Raw genomic sequence first — 23,822 nt, forward strand, 5'->3', positions numbered from 1 at the left:
TTTCTGAAAATGTAACACTGACGACCAGATGCTAGTAAATTCACCAGGATAATGCCATGCTGTAACAATGCTTAGAAGCTGAACAGCTGGCTTTTTCACCCAGCACCACCCACAATTTGCCACACATGCCTTCTTCAACCTTTAATGGTTGTAAGGTAGAGAACAACTAAAGATGTTTTGTAAGATGAGACAGGAAAAGTCAAGTCTGATATTGAAGTTAGTATTAAAGCCATGGTACTAATTAAGATACCTACACCTGCACTAACACCAGTGATAACATGTGTGAATCTATGACAAGATGATGCACCAAAACCCACACAATTTCTTAAACCTAGAAGAACTTTAAAGGTCAACTGCTTCTTTTCTATTGTGTCTGGAGGAGGGGCAGATGTTTTCTAACCCAGCTTCCCTGCACCCAGAACAAGAGCATATGACATCTACTTGTCAAATTAGATGGTCCCGCCTAAAAGTCTGAATCTGAGTAAGTGACTTAAAGAAGCAGAGAATTAATTTGGAATTAATCCCATCACTGGCAGAAGTAAAAGCAGCATCCACTATTTAAGACAAGTATAGCCACAGAGGGCCATGGAGTCTACTTGACCCTGACCCTAGTCAGACAGACTAGACATCAGTTTAAAACCCAGCTCTGAGGCTTATGAGGTAAGGAAATTTTGGAAAGTTACTTTACCTCTCTGAGCCCCTTTTTCATAGAGATAGTTGCAATATTTACCTCAAGAATGAGAATTAAATGAAATAAGGCATGTAAAGCCCCTAGCTCAGTACCAGACACATGGTATGTGCTCATTAAACTAAAAGAAAAAATGATACTGTAATGATATTAATTAAACAGTGGAAGGACACGGTTCTCTCTGCATTTAATTGGATTACTCAAGCTGCAGGTTGGAGAATAGATTGAAAGGGATAAGACTGGAGGCAGAGGAACTAGTTAGGCTACTTATATTAGCAGTTGGATCTGGGTCAGTGACCTCTCTAGTGCTCCAGTCTCAAATATCTACCTGCTATCTGACATTTGCTCTTCCTCCCATCTTCACTGCCTCAATGAATGGTCCCATCAACCCCCAGTTGCCTAAGCCATAAACCTGGGAATCAACCTTGAGTCTTCTCTACTCTCATACCTAATCAGTGATCAAGTAGTCCTCTCTCTTAATATGTCTAAAATATGAACCCTTCTCTCCGTCCACACCACCATCACTAAAGGTCAGGCCTTTATTACGTCTTGCCTTGATTAGTTCAACAGTCTTCCGACTGTAGTCTCAGTTGCCTACTAATCTGTTTTCTGCTCTCTAAACACAAATCTGATCATTCCTACCCCATGCTTGAAAACCTATCACTGTTGCCTGCATGATAATGTCTAAACTCCTTAACATAGCTTTCAGGCACTGCTTGCTTTGTCCCCAACATCTCTCTCCAACTTTAATTGTCATCACTGCAAACCTGTACCCTATGAACCCCAGGCATGCCATCACAGGACCCACTCCTCCCTGCCTTTGTATGTCCTATATCCTCTGCTTAGGGTGCCCTTCTCTCCTATTGATCTGGTTAACTCCAACTCATACTTCCTGACTCAGCTCAGGTGTCACTTCTACCTGGAAGCCTTTCTTAACCTTCCAAACCATTGCATCCTATGTTCACCCTAGCATGTTAGTGTGTAGATTGGCTCATTTAACACCTATTCCAACCTCTCTTCCCCGTTGTCTTTCTCTAGTTAGAAGCTGAAAACATTCTTTTAGCCAAGGGTGGCCATGTCATAGTCTATCCAAAAGATGTAAGATGAAGATACTGAAGAGGGTTTCCCTTTAGTTCTTCACTTTCCCACTTCTTTCTTTCTAGAACAGATTGATGTTGGGAGGCATAGAAACCATCTTGAGACTATAAGGATGAGAGCTACCCAGCAAAGCTTGTAGAGAAGAAAGACAAAATGTTAGCCAGATACTTGATGACATTGTTTAGGTGCCATACCAGTCTTGAACTCCCTTATATTTCATGTCAGGTGACCAAATTCCTTAATTATTCAAGTTGTTATTAGTTAGGTTTTCTCTTACTTTCAGCCAAGTGTATACCTTACTGACACATGAGTAGAGTATTGACTGGTTATTTTTCCATCTCATATACTAGACAATGAGCTACTTCAGGAATGAGGATGTCTTTTGTCTCTATATTCCAAGAATCTAATTGTTCCTAACACATGGTAGGCACTCATTAAATGTTTATGTTGAAAGAATGAATTCAGATATGTGAGACAAATATAATTTCTTCAGGCCTAATAATTTTTGGAAGCCATTTGAAAGAACAATATAAGGTTTATATGTTAGAATAATAATTTAACTATGTAAGTGCCCAATATGCAATCAAATTAAATACAGATAGCAGCAAAGATTTCTGTAATCTTGGAAAGTTCTTATTCCTGTGAAACAAGCTCTATGGCTCAAAGACACATAGTATATACTATCCACTGGATCCACTGAAGACTTTAAGTAATTACAAATAATAATATTTTTATGATAACCACATAAACTTCCAATATTATAAAGAGTAGTACTTGTAATTCTGGTCATTACATTAAGGTACATAGGATAAAAGGAAATGTTAGGATTAAATATAAATTCTGCAACATTGACATTTTGAAAATCTTTACCACTCACCTGTTTTATTAGCTCAGCAGCCCCAAAAGTTTGAACTGCTTGCATCCCTGATGGATTAGCAATGACAAAAACTATACCTAAAGGCCAAATAATGGTAGAAGTAGCCATATAATCACTGTAGTGAGAGACAGAGAGACACAAAGGTTGTTTCAATTACCTATTGCTGCGGCTTAAAAGTTAATGACAAAATAACAGCCGTTATATTATCTCTCATTATTCTGTGGGATGACTGGGCTCCGCTGGGTGATTTTTCTGCTCCATGTGACATCAGTTAGAGCTACAGTTATCCAGGTACTTGACTAGACTGGAATATCCAAGACAGCTCACTCACATGGTTGGCATTTGGTTTTGTCTGTTTTCTGGGAGCTTACTTGGAGCTGTCAAATACAGTGCCTTGGTTCTCCTCCCTCTTTCTTCTCCATGTTTCTTGGACTTCTCACAGCCTGTCAGCTAGAATCCAAGAATTAGAAAGTAGAAACTACCAGTCGCCTTAAGGTCTGCACTCAGAAGTCCCAGAACATCACTTCTGCTACATTCTATTGATCAAAGCCAGTCACAAGGCCAGCCCAGATTCAGAGGACAGGCAAATAACCTCTGCCTCTTGATGGGAGCTGAGGCATGCATGTACAGAGAGGGAAGGGAATGATTGGAGGCCATCTCTGAAGACTAGCAAACACAATAAGTAAATCAAATAAGCCTATCTTCATAATTTTACATTGAAGGCCTCATTAAACACACCTGAATATGCAAAAAAAAAATAAACCCTGACCTTCAACTTGGTGGATGTAACTTGAATGGCTACTCTAACGAAGTTAGAGCCAATAAAGACTTATAAGGGTGATCTAAGTCAGCCGTCAATCCATTGTGATGCCAAAACTTGAGATCTAACAGGCACTCTGCCAGGTACTCTCACATAAAATTTCTTATCAAATTATTTGAATTATCTTCAAGAACAGTAATAGAATAGGTTTTGTGTGTGTGTGTGTGTGTGTGAGGAAGATCAGTTCTGAGCTAACATCCACACTAATCCTCCTCTTTTTGCTGAGGAAGACTGGCTCTGAGCTAACACCTATTGCCAATCCTCCTCCTTTTTTTTCCCCAAAGCCCCAGTAGATAGTTGTATGTCATAGTTGTACATCCTTCTAGTTGCTGTATGTGGGATGCAGCCTCAGCATGGCTGAAGAAGTGGTGCCTCGGTGCGCGCCCGGGATCAGAACCCCAGGCCTCCAGTAGTTGAGCGCGCGCACTCAACCACTAAGCCACCAGGCCGGCCCTAGAATAGGTTATTGTTACTCACCATTAAAACAATCCTGTGCCAAGGCACACAAGCCAAGTCAGGATCTGAATCACAACCCCAAATATTAACAAATGGAAGTGTCCCATCTACCTAGCCATTGGCTCCACGGTACATCAGCTAAAGAAGGAGACTCATATGCTGGAGTGATGCAAAGAGTCATAGCATTTAGGTTAACTTTGAAGTCATTCCAGCAAAGGCCAACTAGAAAAGCCATCATCACTCAGCACCAGTGAAGCCACCCATTCCAGGGAGCCCAGCTTGGTGATCTGACCTCAGGCAGGATTCCTGCCCACAGGGGAAAAGTGTCAAGCTAAGATCAAGGCATGTCTTAGGAACCAGTAGCCCAGGTTTGAAAAATGGAAAATTTGATTCCAGAAATTTCAAAAGGGATAAAGAACCTTTCACCAGTACTTCCTTTATGAGCTTGGTGCTCAAGGCCTGGACTGCTTAAATGTAGCAATTATCATCCCCATGTTTACAGAGGAAAGTGTTGTTCAGAGTTTTCCTAGTTGGCCTATCATTCAGAGAAGCAGCACAGAAGAATGGCTAAGACTATGACCTTTGGTGTTAGACTGTCTCAGTTCAAATCCTGGCTCATTATCACTTACCAGCTGTGAGAGTTTGGACATGTTACTTGACTTCTCTGTGCCCTTGCTTTTCCCTCCATAGAATGCAGATGATGAATGAACTCATAGAGTTTTTGTAAGGAGTAAATGAGTTAGCATACGTAAAACCCTTAAAATAGTGTCTGGCACATAATAAGCACCATATAAGTATTTGCTACCATTAGTATTACTCCAAGTTATGTTATTAAAACCCAACTCAAACTCGATTAAAGCAAAAAAAACAAACAAACAAAGGAAAATATCAGTGCACATGAAAAGAATGTTGTCAGAATTCTGTCTTTTTCACACCTCTGCTTAGCTTCATTTACAGATAGATGCTCCCCCAGCAGCAAGATGCTCTCTGTAACTTGCCACCTGGAGCAGGAGAGGACATCTCGCCCCAAACTCCCGTTTCTATCCTAGAGTGCTTTCTGATTGGTCTGGCCTGGGTCATGTGCCCAACACTTGGGCTTGTGGGGAGATGGCAGTGAGGAGCAAATTCAGCACAGCCATGAGATGCCCTAACTGGAATACATTGAGTGGGAGAGAGGGTGTGGTTCAAAAGAAGAAAGCTGGACACACAAAAGCAAAAGGTCCTGCAATGAATAAGATGGGGAATCAAGAAGTGAATTCAGGTCTGTCTCACTCCCCTTCCACAGTCCTTTCACCACACCACTCTCCTCTTCACATTTTCTTTGTTGTTATCCTCATCACCATCACCATCAACAACGGGATGTTATTTTATCAAGAGACAACCCACCACACAAGTGCCTGAGTAGAAAACAAAGTAAATGCCTTGAACCGTAGTTTGAGAAAAGAAAGAAAAACCTCTCTTACTATTCATATCCAGTCCCTTTCCTCTGAAGAGTGCCAAAGGTTTCACAGAGGCTAATGCCCCAGTGAGAGGAATAAACAGAAGGAGTTTAAACCATGGACTAAGCTTGCTACTGCTACTGTGAAGTAATCACTCCACACATGGATAAGTGCTCTATGCCAACAATGAAAACTTAACTGCCTGAGCTACTTTTTGGCCTCATTTAACTTGTCCATTTATGCAACTACAGATGCCTTTCTCCTTAGAAGGATAAAATTTTAGAGCAGGAAAGGACTTTACAGATCATTTAGTTCAATCCCGTCATTTTCCAGATGGAAACAACTAAAGTCCAGAGAGGGTTATTATCCAGCACAAGGTCACATAGCAGGCTTAGTGCAGGTCCAGAAGTAGAACCCACATCTTCTATTTTCCCATATCATGTCTTTCTGAAGAACCATGCTGTGTTCAAAAAGCTACCCAGTGATCCAAAACACTATTAATTTCTTTCTTCTCCAGTCATGTGGATTGCATAAGTGCTTGGAAGAATTCTGGAAATAAGATACATTTATCATAAAATTTCAACAACATACTCTAATCACTATCACCAGGAGGCAATGAAATTTGGTAAAATTGACAAGACACATTGGTTAGGGCTGACCTTGAGAGAGGTTTACCTTGCATACTGCTCCATCCTCCAGTAGGTAGTCAGTGCTCCTGGGCTGCCCTCAAACTCACCCAGGCTCCCATGGACCTGCTTCTCACCCAGCAAATACTCTATGCCAGAACTGGCTTTTCTCTGTCAAAAAAACTAACTTCTTCTGTGAATCATTATCCCAGGACCATGCATGGTTACATATGCATATTTAAATAAGGGCTTCTGAGAAATAAAATCTTAAAATTATATTTATACTATATCTCTCTTTCAAAATTGGATTTGCTTGATATAGTTTTTGTTCTGTTGTTTTGGGTTCTGGTTGTTTGTTTGTTTAATGCTCACAGACATGGTCCAGATATTATACATGGAAAACCTTACTTAGAATGAATCAGCTACAACTGTCTAGTTCTATGGACAAATCATTAAATTATTTTGTATTATATAATCAGATATCCAGGGCCTTTCTTTTTTTCTTTTGGTGAGGAAGATCGGCCCTGCGCTAACATCCGTTGCCAATCTTCCTCTTTTTGCTGAGGAAGATTTGCCCTGAGCTAACATCTGTGCCCTTTTTCCTCTATTTTGTATGTGGGATGCCGCCACAGCATGGCTTGATGAGCAGTGTATAGGTCTGTGCCCAGGAACCGAACCTGCACACTCCAGGCCGCCAGAGCAGAGCGCACAAACTTAACCACTACTCCACTGGGCCAGCCGAGGGGCCTTCTAATAATTAGTGAGTTAGTTTTCCATGTCTCATAAAGAGTACTTCCAAGTTAAGTGAAAGTTCCTTGAAGATTCTTGAGAACAAGGTAGGAGGGTAAAGAAAGACTCTTAAATTAACTTACTAATTATATTCATGTTCCCATCCACTCTTCTTATGTGTCTTAAAAAAAATGTGCCTGTCATTACTTTTCTACACCTTTAATGTCTCTATCCATGTAGTGAAAGTAATGTATGTTCGAGACCCCCCAAACATGCAACTGCATCCGTTTGAGACCATAAGAGCACTGTTGATGTCTAACAGGTCTGTGATCCTCCTTGACTTTCATCCCTTCTATCACTGGCCAATGCCAATTCCTTGGAAACTCAATGATGGAAATTCAACCAACTCTCAAGAGAAATAATAACTCTATTTCTAGATTAATTCAATTGGCCTCAGAGTGTATGAATCTAATTTTTAAAGTTTAAGTCATTGATATCACTTTTAGTCTCAACCTGACTGCTCCCTATATTACAGTTTTTTAAAATTTCTCTCCGTCTGTGACATATGTGCAAAGAATCATTCACAGAGCCCTTTTCTCTAGTTAAGGTCAGGAGTGATAAGTCCAGTGGTGTCAAACATTCTAGTTGTTCTGATTTTCGATGTGTTCCACTGAGATGTCTGCTGCCAGTTTAAGCAAGAAAAGTCTTGTGTCTTCTTCACATTGGTCCAAGGTAAAGTAGGTGGGCTATTGGCTGAGTTGTGAGAAAAGAGACAGACTGTCAAATGCCATCACAACATAATGGATGTTACCTAAAAATTAAAATAAATGAATCTGATTAATGCCTCCTTAATAACAAAACTATACTTGTACTCTGTTTTTTTTTTTAATTAAGAGGTAACCTGAAGTTTAAATTTCTGTTATGATTACACCTTTCTTTTATAAGTTGAAGCACATTATTTTGGTCCATTGAGCAAACTCATTCTTATTCATTGCCTTTTAAAATTGACATTTAACTTCCACAGCTGTACAGTTGGAATGAAGCAAAAGAATACTTAATATTCAGGACAGCAGATTCTAAAACTCCACAGCATTCTATTATATGGAACGTCCTATAATTAGTGTACATTAACTGAAAGAACGAATTACATATGGAATTAGCAGAGGATAGTTGAAGGTGCTCATGTATTCATTTCCTTGCTAATAATCATGAATCAAATAAAACAAACAAGTAATTCTAGCAATTCAAACTAATAAAGGCTGATTTTCTAAGAGACCACGTCTTCTAATGCATTTAACAAACAGAATTAAGAACAACTTTCGGTTCTACAGGCCTTGAAACCCTAAATCAAATATGATAGGAATTAGCCATACCCCTTTTCCATTATAATTTGCTGTTCAACATCAAAAATAATTTATTCATTCAAGAAGTAATTTTTGTGCATCTGCTATAGGTCAGGCTTTCTGTTAGGCACTGGGGATAAAGCTGCAATAGTCTTGCTCTTCAGAGCGTTGAATTTAGCAAGAAAGACCAACAAGAATGCAAGTAATTGCAACCAAGGTGAATCGTGTTAGGATAAAAGAAGTACACAGTGCTACGAACACCCACAAGGGACCTACCACAGGGGCTGGGGGTGCCAGTATGAAGGGAAGGTCCTCTAGAGGAGGTGACATTTCAGATGAGACTTGATGACTTCAGGGTTAAGATTAACTGTACACATGGCATCTTGCCTCCTCAAAAAGCTCCACTGAAGCCACATTAAAGAGACTTAAAAAATAATAAACCCACAAGAACAAGGACAACAGGAAAAGGGACAAGAGAAACAAATTTTGGAAGCCAGAGAGAAGATGGACAAGTGGTCTCTGACTCAGCAGAAAGCTGAAGAATCCCTAAATCAGCAAAGGATGATTGAGGGGGAGCTGTTTGAGAAGCAGTTAGAGCTCTAGGCTCTTCCTCCATACCCCACTGCAGGGTTACTGCCCCTCCCCTACTCCAGCAGGAAGCTAGAAATTTATTCAATGGAGAGGGTAAAAGAGAATGTCCTTGATCAACAACACGGTTCAGTGACCATACACAATGAAGGATTAATATTGATATCCTAGCCAATTGCCGTGCTCACTTCAAGAACACAGGTGCCAGCCTTCACCCTTCAGGTGGGCAATTAGGGTAGCTTCCTCTGGGGGCTCTGACCAGCCTACTAGGAAAGACTAAAATACTGACACCAGGGCTTCTGTCACACAAAAAAAGACCCACCAGCAAAGCTGTAAGTCAACAAGCCTTGCTCATAGGCTCTGAGCATGAGCAGAAAACCAAAATGATTACCAGACATCTGAGGGAAGCTCCTAGCATGGAAGATAAATACCAGATAAACAAACTAAAAACAAACCAAAAAAAAGCATCTTGGAGGAAACAGAGACTATGCACGGAGAAAAAAATTTAAGAAAAACAAACTGTCATTAACACCTCCAAATAGATCAGAGAAGATATTGCAGTCACGAAACCAAAAAAAAAAAAGATCGTATAAAAACAGAAGGATTCAGAAAACAAAAAGAGAACTCAACAGTAAGCTTGAAAAAACAGAAAGCAAAGTAAATAATAAACACAAAAATAAAATAGAAAAGACAAGAAAATTAATTTCTCTGAACTGATAGATACGAGTTTCTAGACTGAAAGGGTTTACCAAGTGCCTGGCCCAGGTGACTGGCATAGCATTTACCATGTATGCCTCAGTTATTGTTCTAGTTGTTTTACATATGTTAACTTGCTTGATCATCACAACAACCCTATAACATGGGTGCCTTTATAATTATCATGCCCATTTTACAGATGAAGAAACTAAGGTACAAAATGGCTAAGAAACTTGCCCAAGATCACACAGCTAGTAAGTGGCAGGACCAGGATTTGAAGGCAGGTAATGTAGCCCCGGAGCCCACTACACAATACTACCACACAGGCGGGAGCACCATTATGAAATTTCAGAATACACTATGGAGAGTTCTATTTGATTTTTTAAAACCAGGAGTATGTACCATTTTGATAGTGTATACAGAGCCTGGTCCTTGACCAAGAACCTGAGGGGAACATCATGCAGACACCTGTTCCCACATCCACACACAATTTTCTTCTCTCCAATACCCTGCCCTACAAATTTCAGTCACATCAGAAGGTCTAAATTCCTATTCCTGCCTCCTATCTCAACAAGAACACTGCTCTGCGTGGGCTCTCCTTCCTGCACTGCAGCCAGGAAAAGTGTCCTCCGTGAGTATGTCAGGGAGAATGTGATGCCCCACTCTCAACTCAAGGAGCACAGAGCCAGACTGCTTGCTATCCAACACTTGACAAGAGTTGCCTAATTTATTTTGCCCAATTCTATAGTTATCCATGGCAGGATAGTAAGTCTGAAACCAGTCCTTCTATGCCTGCAGATATCTTTATTTGACCCTCACATACGAATAATTCTAGGTTCAAAATTCTTTCCTTCAATACTTTAATGTCAAGCTTTTGCATCCAGTGTTGCTGTTGGAAAGTTAATGTCAACCTGATTTTTATTATTTTGCCTTACGTTTGCCACTATTTTATTTATTTCCTTAAGTAATAAAGCTTTAAATTTCTGTTCCATTGGTTTTAAATTCCTGATCCATTTGTTCCATCAGGTCTGCTTCCTCTGGTATAGACTGTCTATATCTTGTCATTCTTCAGGATGCTATTGTTCTTTAGACGTGTCATGATTACCTTTTGTTTAACTGAGACTTCATCTGTATTTTTCCTGAGACATAGGTGGCCCATTGAAAAGAGAGGCTCAACTGGTGTCTTCACTGTGAGTGTGGGGGATATGAATTGCCTGCCTCTACTGCAGATCTCTGGGCTTAACTGCACTTGTTTTCCCTGGCATCTCTTTCCCCTTAAGATATACTGCCCAGTTCCTCTGATGTGTGACCTCTTTCTCTAACGGGAGTTGGTGGAGACAACTCCAGGTCCTACTGGCTCTCTGTGGCTGGCATCACAGATCTCAATGCTGAGATCAGAGCTTCAGGGAGGTAGGTTGTTGGCATCAAATCCTCTCTTATGTAGAGCCCTGGGTGTCTCATTTTCTGCCTTGGACTGAAAACAGCAAAGTCAATGCAGAAAATCCAACTTTGATCTTTAATCTAAGGTTGCAAACACAATATAAAAGACTTGTTCAGCTTCTGTCCAAGCCTGTCCTACCGTGATCACAGATCCCATCCTGGACTGGCCCAAGACTCCATCTAGAGATTTCAACTCTTGCCTTCTTCCTTCTCACCTCCTTCCATCCCCTCAGCCCTCTCCTGCTTTAGCTCATCATTTTCTTGAGAGCTTCTCAGGATTTTGATACAGTTGTTAAAGTCTGCCTCTGGAGACTTCCTATGTCTTGGCTGGAACTTCCATATTTCAGTGCAGATAAGAGAGCCAGAAGGATGTTTTTAGCTCATTACTTTGATGGAAGCCAGAAACCCATTCTCCTCAAGGATCATCCTGGGGTTACTCCCTGTGAACCTTCCAGCCCTCTCAGAGGTGCTGCAGCAGGCTGTGGGGGACACAGGCCAGGCCAGTCTTGCTGGAGCAATCAGGGTTAGAACCACAGGGTTAGAACACCTGGCCAGAACTGCAACAGGTGACTGTGAAATGGGGTAGGATATTATGATTTAGGGCACTCCCCAAACCTACCCAAGGCAGAATCTGCAAAATAGCTTAGTTCTAATGCCAGACAGTTCTCAAAGGAAGCAAAAACATCTAAATTGCTGGTGATCGTGACATGTACTCATATCTTTATAATGCACAATCCAAAGAGTTATGTGTCTCTTAACGATGTGGATACATTCTGAGAAATGCATCGTTAGGCGATTTCGTTGTTATGTGCACATCATAGAGTGTACTTACACAAACTTAGATGGTATAGCCCTCTACACACCTAGGTGATATGGTACTCATCTTGGGACCACCAACAGATATGTGGTCCATCATTGATTGAAACGTTACTATGCGGCGCATAACTGCACTTAGAATTTTGTCATGCTTGTAAGTACCTATATTTTCACATCACTTATCTGTATGTCAGTACAGAAATTATGCAAGTTTCTCTTCTTCAGAAGGATGAGTGGAAAAGAAATTTCTTTTCTGTAATAACAAGTCATACTGCCCCCAAAATAAATTTATTTCTTTTATCAGTAAAAAAATAGCACTCTCTTGCTATACAGTCAATTCTCATTATTCATAGTAATATTCTATAAAGTCATTGTGAATACTGAACCATTGCTCCTAGAGGAAATACTGGGTTAGGTTCCTGAGAGCCTCTGGTCACAATATTTTCATCAACCAATCAATACACAACCTGATTTTATGTGTGTTTCTGTTTAAAGACCCCTTATTTAATATATATTGTTGACTCATTAACATTGAACTCTACAGCCAACAGCACTATAACTCATGCCTGAATGAAGCTTAAGTAACAAACATATTTTCTCTATAAGGCACATGACAGCCTTCTTGTGCACTTTAGCACTATACTTGGGAGCCATTTCAAACAGCAAAATCACCAACAAAAAGCACAAAAAAATGGCACTAAGTAGACCGTGAAAAGGACATTTGCTTACTGTATGAGAGCGAAAACGAGAAGGCAGAGCCTCACCTTGTTCAACCTAAGCTGGGAACATGTGCCTCGAGTGGCTCAAATTTTTCACCCCTCTATGCATGTCTGTGAATGACCGCAACAGGGCCCCAAGTAGTGATATGGGGTTACAAATAAATTTTATTGAGTAGGAGAATTCAGAAATATGGAATCTGCAAATAATGAGGATTGACTGTATTATTATTATTATTAATGCTATGCATATTAATGGAAAAAAACTTTTGTTAAAGGAAAAAAATGCATAAGATGCCACATAAATGACATTTTGTTGACCTTGGTATACTCCCCACCCCTTCACTCCTGCAAACAAACCTCCTGAATCATTAAGAAGACTTTTGTGCAATCTGCAGTGGTTTAGGGACTACTAACATTTTGCGCCGATCTGGTGGGTGTCTAATAAAGAGAGCTCCAAAGCCTGTTGCAGGCAATCCAGTGTCCCTGGAAACAAGATAACAATTTTTAGAAACATGTCAGACTGACATTTTATAAACTTTTAAAGCCATACAAAACTAATTTGGGCTGAATTTATGATAATTATTTTTTAAAGGATTTTCACATTTGCAACTTTAATGTACTTTGCAAAATAAAATGTCCCAATATGAAAATGGAAATTGCAGTATTTGGTTTTCCAATAATTACATTTTCCAATAATTACAATGTAAGACAAAGTCTATGTCACACACTTCTATGGAAAGGCACTGCACCAGGTTGCAGGACTACAGATATGACTAAGAAACAGTTTCTACCCTCAAGGAACTCTCTATCTCGGGGAAAATACACATATATATAAATAACTATAATGTAAGTCCAACTGTTATGTAGAACATAAACCAAATGCTCAGAGGGCAAGAACATAAGAGCAAATAATTCTGATTAATGACAGCTTACCTAATTCTTACTGCATGTCAGGCAATATTTCTTTGCATATTTCATACTTCATTTCATCTAAACTTCAGAACAACCCTATCAAGTAGATACTTTTATAATTCCCATTTTACAGGTGAACAAATTGAGGATTATAGACACCAAATAACTTTCACAGGTAATTATGAAGGTGGGGTTCAAACCTGGATAGACAGAACCCTGACCAGAAAAAACATATAAAGAGGAAATGACATTTTAGCTGGACCCAGAAAGAGTAGTGCTGATTGACAAACGACTGAGAGAAAGGGAATTCCGAACAATGAGAATGGCATGAACAGAAAGCAAGGAAGCATGAGATGTGTTATTGTGCTTGATGTGTTCCTGTAATGTGTAGCTGGGGCCACCATACCTCTTCAATACTTATATAAATCCTTTCCTGCATGTGCATGTTCTGTAAGCAAAGAGAAGGATTAAGAATACCTTTCAATAATCCCAGAGCTCATTGTTTCCTCATTCAATAAAGTCTTGCTCTTTACTTCAGCCAATTCTTTGTTTAAATAAACTTGTGCCATTTGTTCATGTGTTTCTGATATCCAAATCTGGAAAAATAGAAGCCACATATAAAAAAATAAATTGCCAAAATGGTCAGTTACTAAAATATATTTCTGTTGAAGTACATCTTATTTTAATTGTTGACTCCACTGACATTAAAAAAATAAGTAATATCTCGTAGCAGTCAACTATTTCACCATAAACATGTAAAAATGGCAATTCCTTATTACGTGTTGTTGGAAAATAAAAATCAAATTGGTTGTTTCTGTGAAATGAAGAGTGCTGCATTCAAATAAATACTCTCTCTGCTTTCTATTTCCTTCTCAAAGTTAGTGTATTTTAACTTTCCTAAGTAAGAAAATGTCCGTAGTAATCACTATGTAAATCACATAAGGCTTCAGATACCATCATCATCATCATCATCGCTGTCATCATCATCATCATTATCCATTCTCTATCACAGAGGATAACTCAATAAATTATCAACTAATTATTACCCCGAAGAAAATGTGCAGATTGTAAGACATAATCAAACCAGTTGCAGAAGCATCATTGGTAGCAATTGCAGAAGCATCATTGGTAGCATCCAGGGGATCTTAGGAACAAAATGGATGCTGAGGATTCAACATTTTCTCCCTACAAAACTCTGGAAGGTGACTAATACGGAGGTTCACAGCAAAGAACCAGAACTCACTACCACCAAGAGAATCCATTCTTTTCCCTGAACTTGAAGACAAGATTCCCCAACAATGAAGCTCCAGATCCCCTTAATCCCACAAGATTTTGTTTTTTAAGAAAAGAAATCACTCTTTAGAAATTTGTAGCCTTCAAGAATATCATAGCTATAGCCAAACACCTCTGGTCCACTTTGGGTCAGTATAATAAGGCTCTGCTATAACTAGGAATTTACTCTACTCAAAGCAATTTTAACTATAGTCTCTGGTCCTAATTCCGTGGTCTTTTCCATGTGTCTATAGATCCTTGGCTTCTCTGACCACTGCTCTCTAAGACCTCAACCTCCTGAATCACCATCCTCCCAGCCCAATTTCCCAGCTCTGACTCCTATACTCTTAGCTCAACCAGTCTTCCTCGTAGATTCCCAGGTTCACAAGTCAATGGAAAGGGGCATTGTATTGGGCTTCATACTATATACTTAAACAAAAAAGAAGACATATCTTTTGGGAAAAAAATTACTAGGCACTATTTTGTTTTAAGGTATAAGCTTGACCCCAAAATTATCCTTAGATATGCTCTGATCATTTTCAGCAGTATAATATCTCAATAAATCAATCAACACCTTTGAAAATTATGTGAAACAAAGATATTGCCAAACATGAAATAATGAGGAGTAAAAGGAAACAGATAATAATAGCATTAGTGGATCTTAAGTTTATTGAGTGCTTATTCTGTGTCAGACACTGCATTAAACACTTCATATGCATTATTCCACTGAATACTCAAAGCAACCCTATGAATGCTGCGTATCAATCATGGTTGCAGAAGGAAAAAACCATCAAATAGGGAACTGAGGAGAGTTTAATGAAGGATCTATTTATAAAAGTGTGGCCCAACATTCAGAAAATCAACAATGTGGAAGCACCCTGAGGACAGCAATAGTGGGGAGCCATAGTGTAGGCACAGTTACTGGAATCCAGAAAGAACTACAGCTATAAAGAGAGGGCTACTTGATAGTTGTGGCTTTCAGAACAGACACACAGCGTCTTAGTCCATTTGGGCTGCCATTACAAATACCATAGACTGGGTGGCTTATAAACAACAGAAATTTATTTCTCACAGTTCTGGAAGCTAAGTCCAAGATCAAGGGGCTGACAGATTCAGTGTCTGGTGAGGGGCTATCTTTTCACTGAGTCCTCACATGGCAGAAGAGGCAAGGGAGCTCTCTGGCCTCTCTTTTTTAAGGGCACTAATCCTATTCATAAGGGCTTCCAAATGCCCCACCTCCTAATACCATCACACTGGGGGTTAGGATTTCAACATTTAAATTTTAGGGGCACACAAATATTCAGTCTATAGCACACAGCCACTGCCAAACCATGGCCCTGCAGGGAGGAAACCTCCAGAACAAATGTCCAAGCTAACTCTCCTCCCACTTATCATCACCCATCAGTGCCTTCCACAGGCCAGTCCCAACCGGAAGCCAGAGGGTAAGGGAGCTCATTGATGTAATCCATAAAGGTCGGCCTCCTTGGTACAGAGCAGGGTTAAGAAGGATGGAGAATGGATCTGAAGGGGGAAAGAGGAACACTTGGCATAGTTTATCTTCATTTTCAGGAAGGGAAAATTGAGGCTGAAATGGATTAAGTAACACTCAAGTGAACCAGCAAGAAAGTACAAGTTCCACCGTTCAAAACTCATGCATCTGACACATTCATTCACTCATCCATCCATATCTATGAAGTGCCAGGCAACCTACTAGGTTCTAGGGCTAGAGCAGTAAAAAATCCCAGAGCTATACTGGCTGTAGCTTAGTGAGTTATAGTGAATCATGAGGATTATGGTAATAACAATAGCACATGGCCAGACACCATTCTAAATGTCTTCACATTAAATGCTCAGGAAAACTCTACTATTCTCACTTTAAACCTGAGAAAATAAAGACATGGAAAGTTTTAGACTCTTGACCAAGGTTACAATCTAGTAAATGGTGGAGCCAAGAATCAAAGAGAAGTTGCCCAACCTCAGAGCCCACTGTTAACTTCTGTGAGTCCTCTATTAGAAGCAAATGTTATCCCCTGATATTAGACTTCCCATCTTCATCAGTAACATCCAAATTTTAGCAGGGCACATGGTGTTTCAGACAACATTTTCTAGTCTCCCTTAGAATTAGATATGACCAGTGACTGGTTCCAGACAATGGGGCATAAGTGGAAGTAATTTATATAACCTCCAGGAAAGGTCCTTCTATTTTTCTCTTCCTGCTGCATGGAATGTGGACATAATGACAGGTTTCCAGCAGCCATCTAGGGCCCTGCCCAAGGGATGGCAGAGCAGAAAGCTGGAAGGAGTGAGTCTCCTACAATTTGTGGAACTTCCATACCAGTCCTGGCCTGCTATCCTCCAGACTTTTTAAATGAAAGAACAAAACCTTATGTGAACAGCCACTGTTGATTTGTGGTTTCTGTTGCATGTAGGCAAACCTAATCCTACACCATCTTAATGTGAAAAATCACTTTGGTCTAGAAATATTCATAACCTGACATAAGGGTGGGTAATTTATAAAAGCACTTCCATATGTTTAAAAGTCTTTTGGGCTTTATATATAGTTCACAAACTGGAGATCGGCAATTTGGTATGTGAGATAGCTAAACTAACACAGCACAAACTCACAGGATCATCACTAAAATTTCCATTTAATTTGCATAATAAAATCTAGCTTGAGTCAATTGGTAATATAAAAAATATCTACTGTGTGTACAGGAAGTTTACTTCATAATATTATTCTTATTCCCCATTTTCCTGAGTATCAATTTTTGTAAATACCCAATTTCTAATCTTCCAAGATGAACTCTTCCCATATGTGCTGCATTTAAGAAAACACAGTAGACGTATAACCTGGGTAACTGGTACAGGGAAAGAGCAGGTCACTTAGGACTTCCTCTCAAGTTTCACATTTGATGGTACCCAGCCTCTTTCTGCTGATGATGACTTACCCTTGGCAGAATCTCTCTTGGCAAGATCCATTTTAGATGACCCCCAATGGACATTTCTTTCTTGGGTTCCTTATAGGGTCCCCAGAAAGCATACTCCTCTGACCCATATTGAAGGAAGTGCAGGTACTTCCCAAGTCAAGTTTTCCCTCTGATACCATAGGCTACTTCAGGAGTGAGTCAGACTCCAGTCCACCATGTTCCCCAACTTCAGGGGAACACTTATCAAATTCCTTGTCTGATATCCTTGAGGACCCACACTGCAGCTTGAAGTGAAGAGGACATACTTCCCACCCTTATCCCATAGGGACAAGAGGGGCGGGACTCAGCATACACACTCTCTCTAAACAAATCCTCCAAATTCCATACTCTCAGCCAGGTCTCTTTAATTTCAACCTTTCTTTCTTTCCTTCTTTTTTTTATCTTCAAGGTGGATGAGAGACCAAGAGGCTCAAAACCAGTTACTGCCCACATGCTTTGCATGTTCTACATGAGTGATCTGGCACTTCACTTTGGAATGAAGGAGAAGTTGGCATCTATCATCTTAGATCTTCAGTCATAACTGAGGAAGAGTCTGATTTTACCCTGTTAAACAGCACTCTCCCTACCAACTGTGGCTTTTTTGCACCATTGCCAAAAAAGTCATCACCATCAACCGGTAATACCGAGACTTTGTTAAAAGTCTTTATCTTTAAAAATCATCCAAAAGGCTATTCTTATTACTCAGCAGCGGTTTTGCCCTTGGAAATTCTGGCTCTGTTTTCATGTCTAGGTGAACTCAGTAATGTCATATATAGATAATTTAAAGAATCCCAGAGAAGCAGAGAGGCCCCCTCTCTATCATTATTTTGAATAACTGGGATTGTGGGGGTGCAATCAGAAAAATAATCTCATTCTTTTTCTCCACTGCCTGTTCAAGCTAGCCTTTACAGGATGGTCCTTTCCCTGTCTCTAGAAATAAATTTTCAACAAGTACATATTTTCTTCTGATCACTCTCAGATAACAAAACCATTTCTTTTCACAAAAACAGTCTCAGTTAAGTAGTTAATATTAGTAGAATAATCACAAGAGGACCTTTTAGATGTCCGCAGTCTGAGGAAAGGGAGAAGCAGAGCAAGAGAAGAAACAGAAAATCAGCCAACTCCCCTCTTCCCCCCAACATACACATACTTCCCTCTCGGACTTCCCTGGAGAAGACTCTAGCTGGAGGAGGAGAAAATCTTCAACCTTAAATGAAATTTATCATTTTGATGAGATATTTTCCTTATTGAAATGTGACCAACAGACTTTTTATTATCTAAGAGTGACCATAAAAATTATGGAAAGTGCATAAGATTTTATCCAGGGGTAGAGAAAGAACTAATTCCACAAAGCAGGGTGAATAGATAGTGAAGGCAAAGAATATAGGGATGTGTGTGTGTGATCGTACCTTTTGAGTCCCATTTGTTCAACATAACAGTTATACCTGCTTAAGCAAACTTATATATATGAAAAATTAAAATCTAGTTTCTCTAAAAGTTAAATTAGGGCATGATTATTAATACAGAAAAAGAGTTGCTGAGGAGAGTGATGGGATCAAAATGGCAGACGCCTACCTTCATTCCTGTCCCAAATTCCTAGAAATGACAGAGACGATATTTGCTAGAATAAATAAACACATAGCTGCAGCAGAAGACAAGGAAAGTACACTCAGTTGGCCAGAATTTGCACGGAATTCCTGAAACAGGAACGGTAGATGCAATTGTGCTGATATTGGCAAAGACAATCCAAAGTAGATCCAGGGGAGGATGCTGGAACTGGTGGCAACAACTCCAAGCTCAGAGATTATGGAGACAGGACGCAAGAAGGGGCTCTGACTCAACAGCCCACCATCCCCAAACATCTTCCTTTCTCCTGGTTTAAGTGGTTCTCCTCCAATGGCAATTAAAATTATTCCATTTACAAAAATTTGATCCATACGCCTCTTTTAGGTACTTAGATCTGAATGCAAGAAGCATCTGTAAGATTTATTGCTCAAAACACTATTCTACTACATCAATCAAAGAAAAAATACCTGAACCAATTAAGTAAATGATAATTGAATTTCTTGGATCTGGTATAATTATATTCTTTTATATCCCTTTTAGGGTCATTAACTTTTAAATATCATATTTTCATCCACTAAAACAGCTCATATTAGAGACCTACTTAGCTATTCTTCATCTATTCATAAAATGAACGTTAGCACACTTTTGTACTATTCACTTATTTGCCATGTTAAAGTCCAAAATGACTGTGATGCTGTTAATACTAATATTAGCCTAATTTGCTCATCAATATTGTCCTGTTAGTTCCAAAAACGCCTTGGCATTGATCCATTAGCTGTATAAGAACATTCTGTTTAATAAAATTATTCATGTTTTTCTTTGTTCCTTTATGTCTGAAAAGTTCTCATCTTCTATGACACAACATCAAATGTGCTCTGTACTTAATCCTTCTGAGTTCATGGGATTCAACATGCACCACTTTCTCAGAAGTCATCTTACATGAATGATTGTGACAGGGCCTTTGGTAGTGCTGTGAAGATTCTTGGGTGAGGGACTTTACAAATGAAGAAACAATGATAGAAGTACTCCTGATGATTTTAGTTTGCGTGGACTCACTATGGTATAGTTAAGTGGCACCTGAATAAAGTGCAAACAAAATACCAAAACAAAATACTGTTGTTTAAAATACTATTTCCCATAATCACTTAGACTAATAAGACAATCAGAGAAACTCCAGTGCTGCCCTGTGAATTTGCATCCTCCATGGCCCCACTTGGCCTTCTGAAGTCTGAGGGATCATTGGAGTAGGAATTCAATTATGCCACTTGAGTGGTATGTTTCTAGATTCTGCCAACAGATGGTTTCTTTAGGATTCAATTCAGGAGCTTCACAGTGGCCACCTCCACTAGGAAGCCATCCCTGATCCTCCTCTCAACTCATTTCAGCTCAGGTGCCTTCACAGATCCTGATCTTCTCCCTGTCATCCATCACACACTTTGCCACTGTGGTTATACACCCCCATTTCCCCCATAAGCCTGTGAGTTCCTGATGTACAGGGACCTTGTTTTGAATCATATTTCTTACCCTAGCACTTAGCATAACTTGGTATAACATTTCTTACTCCAGCACTTAACAAAATAATAGGGCCTCAATACATGTTTGTTGAATGCACACCTCCTTCCTTCCTTCAACAAATATTTACTGAGCACCTACTATGTGCCTGGCACCATTCCAGGAACTGGAGACCCAGTAGAGAACAAAACAGACCAAAGTCCTTTCTCTCATGGAGCTTGTATTATAGTAGGGGGAGACAGACAATTAACAACTAAAGAAGTCTAAAACATGTCCAGTGATTTAAGCGCCATGAAGAAAACTAAAGTAAGGGAAGGGGATAGATAGGGATGATATGAATGGGCTGCTCTTTTATATACAGATGGGCAACTGGCTCATTGAACAAGTGGGCCTTGTAAGTAAGTACAATCAGAAAACAAATCTATTCTTCCTCCATCATTTGGAGGGCTAATTCTTTCTTATGCTCCTTGATGAAATATAGGACAAGTCCCACGACTCTTCTGGTCACTCTCAGATAATATAAAAACCTTCTGGCTACTTGTGTCCCAAGAAGAGTCTTATCGAGGTAAGTAAAATACTTAGTCCCATGTACTAGTCAAAACTTCACACTTCATTTAAAATGAAAGATTCTCATTCCTTCACCTTGGGCCTGCTTTGGCCTGGACTATGTGGAAAAAGGGGGCATAGTTGGCTTCTTCTCAATTATCACCCTTGAACTTCTTCCCTACACCCCAATTTCTTCTGGCTCCTTGGAGGTTGAAGCCGAGGGGGTGGGGATAAGAGGAAGGAGAGAGGTAAGACAAGAAAGGCAAAAGAGTAATCTTATTTTGGTTTCCTCTAGACATGTCTGTCTCTCACCCTCTCTGGCATTGGTGGATCTTCAAAGCTGACTTTCTTGGGGTGTTCTTGTAGATGATGAGATCCTTTCTGGGAGCATTCAGTGGCACGTTCCATGACGCAGGATGCCGCTAGCTGGACTTAAATGTCCTGCCTCAGCCCCCGGGAACGCAGCCAATCCCCATCCCACCCCTTCATGAGGCGCTCTTGGGCAGGCTCTGAAATGGCTCCATGTCATCTTTCTCTTCCACATGGCCCACACCTGATCCCCCAAAGCCACGTCTGGGCCTGAGGACTCACTTATCCTTGTTCCACCACTGATGTACACGTAGTTAGTTCCCCTCTTTCTGTTCCTTCAGACAGATCACCAGAGCCTGTATCTGTAACTTCACCAGGCATCCAAGGTGGTTTTCAGAAGAGACTTACAACACACTTTTTCCAAAACCCTGTCGCTAATCTCAAACTCCTCTCAGACTTCAATCCTCTTATATCCTCCACATGAGTGGTGACCCAAGGGCACCATCTTCTTTGAAGGTCTCACCTAGTGGCCTAATATTTCACTTTGGCACACGGACTATGGTTCTGTTCTTGGTCTTTTGGAGTCTCAGCCAAAATGTAGACAAACAGAGGCTCATTTTAAATCCTGTTACATATAAACAATGCTCACATTAGCCCCAGCAGCAGCATTTAAGGGTAAGGAGACCTTCAATGAGCTCAACAGAAATGCTGGTGGACATAAGAATCAACTACTCAGGAGCAATCTTGCAAAAGAAGAAAAATGCTAAGAAGGCAGTCAGAAGGGTAAACAGATGGGAACAGGGCTAGCTAGCATGTGTGTGGACATAATTTTAGAAAACCGGACAGAGGTTATAGCTAAGATGCAAGAAATCAAAGCCTCAATACATATGCAGTGAAATCTATACAATGCCCTAGCCAGAGCAAAAAAAAAAAAATCAGGTTCATTTTCTGCAAGGAGGATGCAGTGTCACAAGGTAAAAAGGCCACTGTGCTGGGAGCGGAGCAACTTAGCTCTCCAAGAGGCAGTCTGGAAAAGTATTTAAGATCTTAGACTTTGGAACCAGAGGAGAAAAATGGATTTTAATTTTTAAAACACTTTCTAGCTGTTTGACTTTGAACAAGTGATTAAGTTTCACTTGGCCTCAGTTTCCCCATCTATATAATGCGAGTCTCATGTAGTACCTGCCTGAAGAGTTGTCCAGAGGATGAAGTGACTATTACTATTCATGTCATTGTCTTATTGAATTGATCCTGTTGATGCAACCAGGAAGCAACTTTATTTTATTTTAATTAATTAATTTATTTTTTTTGTGAGGAAGACCAGCCCTGAGCTAACATCTGACGCCAATCCTCCTCTTTTTTGCTGAGGAAGACTGGCCCTGGGCTAACATCCGTGCCCATCTTCCTCCACTTTATATGGGACGCCGCCACAGCATGGCTTGCCAAGCGGTGCGTCGGTGCGCCCTCGGGATCCGAACCGGTGAACCCCGGGCCGCCGCAGCGGAGTGCGCACTTAACCGCTTGCGCCACCGGGCCGGCCCGAAGCAACTTTATTTTAAACAAGCTGCCCCTTCCATCCCACATGGATGGGTGGTTCTTTCCTTTTGCTTGATGGAAATTTTAGGCAAGTCCCATAGCTTTTCCGGGCCCCTCAATCTCAAGAAGGATCTCATTTTAGTTATGAAATTTTCCAGCACAGTGAAATAATCAAACATCTAGCTGCATTAGATTTAAGCTTCCCAGCTCGGTCCTGCTTTAGGCCTGGAAGCCTGAAGCAGGTGGGCCTTGCTCAAGTGCTGTTTCCCTTCTGGGCCTCTCTCATCCACCCAGCCCCCACCCCCAACACACACAGGCCTCTGCCAGGTCTGGCTGATGGGGAGAGAGGAGGTAAAAAGGCATAGTGTTAAGTGGCCCTTATTCTCTTGACCTGTGCTAGTGGCCTTGGGCTTAGAGAACATTCAGAATGGACTCCTCTCATGGGGCACATTTGTAATTGTTTCCAGAGATTCTGTTACTAGGACCTCCAAGTGCAGCTTGCTGGAAGCAGGCAAAGCTTCTCCTCCTCCTGGCTGATTGTAACTCCTCTTCTTGAGCCTTGGGTATCTGGTGGGTCTCTTGTGCTGGGTCTCTTTGCCCCCTCCTCCTACCCCAGGCAGCCCTTTCAAGAGTGCTCTAGCAAATTCTGTCCAGTGGGTCCCACAGGTAAACTCACTCACACATCCTTGACCACCACCATCCCTGCTCCAAGAACTGCTTGCTCTCTCTCTCTCTCTCCCTCTCTGCTCTGCCAGATCAGGCATGACATCTTACCTTTAGATTCTCAGGTATGTGTCACATGCCTGGACCCTATGTCCTCTAAATTCCAGGGCACACAAATTAATCTCTCTGAATGGTTCCCTTGAAA

The 23,822-nt window shown here is 40.5% G+C and overlaps 1 protein-coding gene across 1 annotated transcript in view; it reads right to left on the reverse strand.

Annotated features, from left to right (window-relative positions):
- CFAP95 (cilia and flagella associated protein 95) overlaps window positions 1-23,822 on the reverse strand; it is a 70,908-nt gene that overhangs the window by 21,864 nt on the left and 25,222 nt on the right. Inside the window, exons 3-4 of the mRNA XM_004440632.3 lie at window positions 13,725-13,843; window positions 12,750-12,818 (exon numbers count right to left, since the gene is read on the reverse strand). Of these exons, the coding sequence (XP_004440689.1) occupies window positions 12,750-12,818; window positions 13,725-13,843 (188 nt within the window). The remainder of the gene's footprint in view (window positions 1-12,749; window positions 12,819-13,724; window positions 13,844-23,822) is intronic.

Source organism: Ceratotherium simum, chromosome 20 (assembly GCF_057802395.1).
Source record: "Ceratotherium simum simum isolate JZ-2026a chromosome 20, ASM5780239v1, whole genome shotgun sequence".
NCBI classification, from domain to species: domain Eukaryota; kingdom Metazoa; phylum Chordata; class Mammalia; order Perissodactyla; family Rhinocerotidae; genus Ceratotherium; species Ceratotherium simum.